We start from the raw sequence: 7,536 nt of genomic DNA, 5'->3' as shown, positions 1-7,536 counted from the left end.
ATTTATGTGTTCATGAAATAAAATGGCAGAATGCAACCCCATTACACAAATAGAACAGGAGAGCCCCGCTGGCTCAAATATGCAACATATTTCATCGTGGATTTCCAGCAAACAAAATCTGATATCAATTATTATAACAATCCTTGTTCATTCACACCAAATAAGGCTCTAACCTCGGAGTCAATGACATATCAGTTGGTATATATAACTAACACATGGTAAATGATTCAGTTGCTTCTGGCTAATGCAGCACCCAAGCATGCTATGCAACAAAGATGGAGCATTGTAGATGATAATGAATAATAAATAAACAGATATTTGTTATTATCCAATCCGTTCATGATAAATTCGGATAGTTAAAAACAGATAATTAATATATTTAAATAAAAAATTTATTATCCGTAATAGATTCAAAATGAATATAAATAGTATAATTGGATATTCAATATCCGAATTCATTTAAATTTTAATAAATAGTAATAAATATCTGAATCTATTATCCTTTTACATATGTAAAATATATAAAATTTTAAATTTGTAGAAGGTTTTGAACTTGAAAAATAACCGTTATTTATTATTAATTAAGATTAAACTTGAATTTTAAATTAAATTTTTATTTATTTTATATTTTAACAAAAAATTTAAATAAACAGATATTTTAATAAATTCAAATATTTAAATAATTAATGTTTATTTAATCGGATTCAAATTTGGATACTGATAATAAACTTAATCAAATGTACTGTATCTCTTGGTCTAATAACTAAGAAAGCTTTATGAAAACATAAATATTCTGTTTTCGAGTCAGAATCTCTTTTTCTCTTTTTTTTTTTTCTTGTAAAGATTATGCCCTCTTTTAAATAAATAAATAAATAAACTTAAACGAATATTTAAATATATTCAAATATTATAAATATTAAACAAAATCAAATATAAATATCTCAAAATAATAAATATTCACTTTGTTATCATTTCTAAGCATTAACATTCCTATTCTTAAGCTAAATACTCAATTTATAAATGAATAAACCAAAGCAGTGGGAATTCCTAGTTCTGTTCAAAGATTGTTGAAAATTGCATCTTTAAGTAATTGCAGGAGCAAATACCCAATAGCATTACTGTTAAGAATGAATGGAAATTAAAGTGCAGATTGAAATTTCAACTTATTCGAAAAATTAAAATAAGAAGAAGAAAGCAGCTATTTCTCAAACTTGGAAATTTTGAAAGTTGGGTTTTTTCTACCATGTTTTGGGATCGATTTATTGATTGTCCCACTTACAGACCAAAAAAAATCCTTTTGGTATGGTAGAAAATCATTTTTTTAGAGAGAGAAAAAGGATGTACTAATTTTTCGAATCAATATCTTCTGAAAGCCACTGACACACACTGGCATCAAGAAGAGGATGAAAATCCCGGTAAAACTCATGCGTTCCTTGCTAGGTTTCAATGGAAGCCATACCGTGAGAATTCACCTTCTGTACGATCTGGTGTGTCCAATTGTCAGCTCTATCCGACAAAAAAGGTACAAAATATCTGTTTTCTCTGGTGGATGGATCAACCTTATTATTTGCAGCAACTTTAATGTTGATGGCGACTCAAGCTGTACAAAGTGCAAGAATGAAGAGGGCACGTTCTGGATTCCTTGCAATTCTTTATGCCGTTATAGTAGATGTTGCCAAACGAAGGCCCCGCTTGGATGCAATCTCATCCACAGTGAGTGCTGATTGTATCATTTAATCTCATTGAAAATTTGTTTGAAAAACATAGCAGTGGTGTCATTAAATGTTCTCACTGCATTGGAGATTTTGTTTTTTTTTCACCGGAAGAAACAGTGGAGAGCAATGGAGGAATGGTGGGAACTTTAAATTTTTTTTTTTTTTTTTTGCTTTTACATTTGTATTATATTACAAAGATAATAATATTTTTATAATTTAATTTTTTCTTTTTTTATTTTTATTTTTATTTAAAAATTATAAAATATTTTTATTAGTTTAATATAATAATTATTTTATTAATTTTTAACACTATTTTTTGTTTTTAATTTTTATTAGCAAAACTATTACTTTATTTAAAAATAAATTAATATTTTTTAATAATTTATTAATTTTATAAATATTAAATAATATATTATTTTATTAATATAATTTTTACTCTATTATCTTTAATGATTATTTTTTTATTATAATTCATCTCATTATCACCATTGCTTTTACATCCAAAAATATTTCATTATTAATTTTAATTTTATCATTATAATATCTAATTTCGTTATCACAATAATTAATCTCACCGTTAGTATTATTTTTAATCTTATCGAAATTAATCTCATCAATCATCTGAACCTATTAAAGTATCTGTGAGGCCCACTATCTTTTTGGGCTCCTTGAGGCATCTGGTGTGACAGTTAGACCCAGATGCCTTCGAGTAGCCCTTCGGAGTTGTATTATGAAGTTTTATCACTTTTATTCTTTTTTTTAATCAATAATCTCTTATCTTTATATTTATTTTGATAAAGAGAAAATTACGTTTATAAAGTTTTTTTAAATTTTAAATTTTCAAGAATCAATTCCAACGTCATGCAAACTTGTTTTTTCACGTTATTTGATTGTATTACTTGCCACTATCATTGTATTATGGATTAAAAAAAAAAAAAAAAAAAAGAAAGAAATGTGGACTGAAATTTAAATTACAAGAATTTATATAGCTTACATATGGTCTCTTATAAGCATTTTAGAAACGGTTGAATTTTGAGCAAAAACTTGGGCCTAATTGAGAAGACTTTTTAGGGGAATGAATAGTTAATCTTGACAACCTTGCAAAATTTACTATGGCAAAAAAACGGAGAGCCCTTGCAAAAATCAATAGAACTTTGAACTTCCTACACCACCATGTTTTCGAACAGACAAAAACAAACGTATCTTCTTATGTTCCAATTCTTTCAAGATTCTCAGAAACAGTTTTCATCCTTGGTCGAATCTCAGGGTCTGCTTCAGTGCATGCAAGAGCTACGTGAAAAACTGCCAACACTTCCTTCTTGGCATGCACTTCTTGTAGCAACACTGGATCTACCATGTCTGGCAACGGGTTTTCTTCTTCAAATCCTTTCCTCACCCACCTTACAAGGTCTAGGACTGCCGTGGAAGTCGATATGGTTGGTAATAGCTCAGGAGACTTCCCAGTGAGCAGTTCAAGCAAGACGACTCCAAATGAATAGACATCACATTTTTGGGTTGGTCGGTTGTCAGGGACTCGAGCCTCTGGTGCTCGATAATTGTTGGTTCGATCCGTTTGCTTTGATTTGTAAGGGAGTCCCCCAATAAAGCCACCTGATGAATCGGGGTTATTACCCGTGATGTTAACGAGTCTGTTGAGGCCCAAATCAGAAATGTAAGGTTGGAACTCCTTGTCGAGGAGAATGTTTGATGGTTTGACATCTCCATGTACAAATTTTCTTGGACTGCATTCATGAATATAGGCCAAGCCACGGGCTGCTCCCTTTGCAATTTTCAGCCTTGTCGACCATGAGAGGCTCGTTGACGATTGACCATTTCTGCCTGTAAAAACAATTTTATTAGCTATAAACTACATAATTTCTGAGTTCAAGTGTTCGCAAAGATGAACATGGAAAACTATCACCCAAATGAAACTCTAAACGAGTTGATGTCAATAATTGTGCAAGATCTACCACTTTCATGTTATAGGGTTATTCCCCTGACCGTTCATAGCAAAGAAAAAAAGACTACTAAATAATGAATTTGCCAACAATTTTAAAGAACTAGTACTAGAATCAAGTGGCAATTGCAACCATTTGGGGTTAATGTACAAAGTTTGCATCAAAAGAGTTAGTACGAACTCTGTATTTTCAGCTCTCAGCAATGGCTGTGTTTTAGTCTTTCAGGCTAAACAGATAGGGTGCTAAATCCATTCTTCACAATCTTCCACTTTAGTAGTCAAATGTTCAATGCACTATGTGAGCACGGGGGGGAGACAAGAGTGCAGTAACAAGAAGACCAAAAGGTCCCCACCAGAGTGGTTTTTACAGAACAAAACAGTGGACCTTCATCTGGAAGAAAGCCAGGTACCCTTTTTGTTTGAGATAAAGAAAGGAGGAGAAAATGAACATGAAAATGGAATCAAAAGCAAAGTTTTTTTTGCCAAAAGTCTGTCTATGTTTTAAAGTCAAGGAGAAAGAAAACTATAGAGGTAGATACCCAGACCAAAGCCACATTAAGTAAAGTGTTAAATTGTTAGAAGACTGTTGTCGATCTAACAAGGCTGAAACCATTAGATGCTCAAAGTAAAAACTTACTTTAGATTAATATATTAAATGGTCACAAGCTCAAAGCATGCAAAGGAAAGCTCAGCATTTATTTTGATCAAAACTCAAATCCAAACTAAGATCGAGTGAGTCATGTTCTCGAGTTGTGACCCATCACCTTGAGATTGAAACCTTGAAATGCTCAAAGCCAAAATTATTTCCTCCCCATTACCTGTCAATGCTCTTTTTCTTTTCTTTTTTAATCATATGATGCATGACCAATTGTGAGGGACCTACCATCTGGTAGTACTCATTTAAAAGCAATAGAACCAACCTACTAGATAAGCCACTACAAACCTCTCTACCCCACAACAATTAGCCATTTTTTCACTCTCAGTAGAAATTCTACTGTGATTTACCACTAAATTTGTGTTAAACCGTAACTTTAGGATCAAAATCATCATCCTCTTGGGCTATTTCTTTTGTTTCTTTTCGATGGAAGTGACAAAATAACTACAGAAAAGTGAAGACTCTAACAAAAGTTCCGGCACTTCCACAGTACAAGGAAAGGGACTTCACTGTCAAGTGGCCAGGCCTAATGAATGCCCGTGTGGGCGTAATTGCAGTCGTAGTGGGTTGCCTACTTTGGACCACTTAATTTCTACATCATCATAAATATGATCAACGTCAGATTATTGCCATTTATGCTTCTAAAACTGCTACTTGAGGCAAAAAGAGAAGAAATTCTAAAGCTTGTTAACAAAATGACGACACGTTTGAAAGAAGAAAATGCTGCAAATAATGCGAGGAATGAACAGATTGAACATTCAACATCATATCCACATAAAAGATATCAAAAGCAGTAACTTGGATGAAATAATAATTAAAAAATAATAATAAAAAAAAACATTCCTACTATCTTCTCACTACTTGTTATCTTCATTTTTTTTTTTAATATTCTTTCTGTAATCATATTTGACTAAAATGACTGCTGAATGAATCGTGAGTGTGATGCTTGCTAGAATGATCCAAGCAGGAAATAGTAAAGTTGCAGAAGAAAGAAACTAACCTCGCATGGCATTGGCCAAATTGCCACCGGAGATAAAATCACTGATGAGAAGCTTCTCATCAGGAGCCCAATAGTAAGCTCTCAACTTCACAACATTGGGATGCTTAACCTTCCCAATAGCTTGAACTTCAGCCGCAAACTCCTTACACCTCTGCTCTCCACCCTCACCTAATCTCCGTACAGCTACCGGCACCCCATTTCCAAGCAGCACTTTGTACACTATCCCAAGCCCGCTCTTTCCCTGCACATAAGCTGAGGCTCTAAGCAGCTCGTCCAGCTCAAAGCTGAAGCCTTTATCGATGGCAACTAGCTCTCCTTCTCCTTTCCCTGATCCCTCTCCCTTTTCATGGTATTCGAATTCGGAGTCTTCGTTTCGAAACCCGTTGATGCAGGCACAGGAACATAGAGAACACAGCTTCCCTGTGTCGTTATGACCAAACTCGCCTTTTCCAGTGCAACTACAACTATTTGAAGAATCTTTCTTTTTCCAATAAATATAAACTATAATCAATCCTACCAAAGCTACACCAGCGGCATCAGCCGCAGATATTAATATAATTAACCCAGGGTTAAGCCCTTTTTTCTGGCTTTCAGCAGAATTTGGACCCGAATTTTGACTTCTTGAAGGACTTATATTGGAGTTTTTACAGGATTTTTGAAGAGGAAACCCACATAAAAGAGGATTGTTTAGAAATGCTGTTGGTCCTTGATTAGCAAACGACCCCGTTTCAGGTATTTCCCCACTTAAATTGTTGTTTCTAAGATCAAAACTGACAGTAACTGGCAAGTCACTTAAACTTTTCGGGAGCTTACCGGACAAGTGATTGTAAGATAAATTGAGAGCACCCGACAATGAGTTTAACTTTCCAATGGTACTAGGAATCGATCCGTTGAATTCATTGGAGGAAAGATCGAGTTGAACCAAGTTATCCAATTCCGGCCAAATTCCATCAGGAATTTCACCAGAAAACTTGTTTTGAGTTAGAATCAGCCTCTGTAACTGCTTGCAATTCTTAAGATTCTCAGGCAAAGGACCTGCCAGCGAATTGTTGGAGAGATCAAGGTTTTGTAACCTTGGAAGATTGCAGATCGACGGAGGCAGCAAGCCGGATAGATTGTTACCGTACAAAAACAAGCTGTGAAGTGATGTGGCATTGAACAGTTGGTCTGGTATTGAACCGTAAAAGTTGTTGTTGTGAAGATTTAACCTTCGGAGATAGCTTAATGTCCCAAGCTCTGACGGAATATAGCCCCGGAGATTCTTTCCGGAAACTGCGATCCCAATAACACGTGGGTCGGGGAAACCTGTTATGTTCATACAGGATATGCCGGACCAAGCACACGGCGTCGTGTCATTCTCGTTCCAGTCGGCTAACGCTGACTGGCCAGAAGGTTGGTCGACGGCGGACTTTAAAGAGAGAAGAGAAAGGCCATCAGGGGAAATAAAAAGGGCGGGTTTCAGGTTCTGGAAGAGAAGGAAGAGTAGAAAGAGAGCCAGCTTCTTCATGGTGAATAAAGGAAAGACTCTTTCTTTCTTTCTTTTCCTTTTTCGTGAGAATTAAAAATGTGAGTTTTAAAGAGAAGAGGGCAGAGTTGAGAAATGAGAAAGGATTTGTACGTTTAATGCTTTTTATTTTTTTTCTTTTTGCTGTTTTTGTTCTTACACTGAAGAGAAAGCAGCAGTGTTGTTGTGTGGAGACGAGGTATACATGGGAAAGAGGCTTGAGAAAGACGAAATTTGATTCGGATGCGATACATTTTAAAATAATATACAGTCATAGGATATAAAAATAATTATAAATATATATATAAAGGTCGCATCCGTTAATACAATAATATAAAAATTTTAACAAATTTTTTTATATCGATATAAATTATATTATATAATTTTTATATAAAATAAAATATAAATATAAAAATTATGAATATTTTATACTTTACACATATATGCATTATAAGATTTACATGCAACTTAAAAAAAAAAAGAGAGAACGGAGGTGAGACGAGGAGTTGTAAAAGAAAAGCAAAGTTGAAGGGAAGAACATGTGAAAATGGAATAGAAAAAAAAAACCAATTTATGGGCTTTGATGGTGATTTTTTTTTTTTTTGGCAAGAAAAAGGAAAGATTTAATTATAAAATAAAATGATACATAACATTGCCAATTTTATTAGCAATGACCAAACCTTTAACAAAAGAAGGAGATTTAAT

The 7,536-nt window shown here is 33.8% G+C and overlaps 1 protein-coding gene across 1 annotated transcript; it reads right to left on the bottom strand.

Annotated features, from left to right (window-relative positions):
- Nucleotides 1-2,657: 2,657 nt before the first annotated feature.
- On the bottom strand, nucleotides 2,658-7,005 carry LOC111288145 (receptor protein kinase-like protein ZAR1). The gene is made up of 2 exons (XM_022878916.2): nucleotides 5,328-7,005; nucleotides 2,658-3,554 (listed from the first exon to the last, which is right to left on the bottom strand). The coding sequence occupies exons 1-2, from the start codon at nucleotides 6,832-6,834 to the stop codon at nucleotides 2,923-2,925; spliced, it is 2,139 nt and encodes a 712-aa protein (XP_022734651.2). The 5' UTR covers nucleotides 6,835-7,005; the 3' UTR covers nucleotides 2,658-2,922.
- Between the last annotated feature and the right edge of the window lie 531 nt (nucleotides 7,006-7,536).

Source organism: Durio zibethinus, chromosome 4 (genome assembly GCF_047325235.1).
Source record: "Durio zibethinus cultivar Kanyao isolate XHJ-2024 chromosome 4, ASM4732523v1, whole genome shotgun sequence".
NCBI classification, from domain to species: domain Eukaryota; kingdom Viridiplantae; phylum Streptophyta; class Magnoliopsida; order Malvales; family Malvaceae; genus Durio; species Durio zibethinus.
Note: the sequence above shows the minus strand (reverse complement) of the source record. Positions and strands in the feature narration are given on the sequence as shown.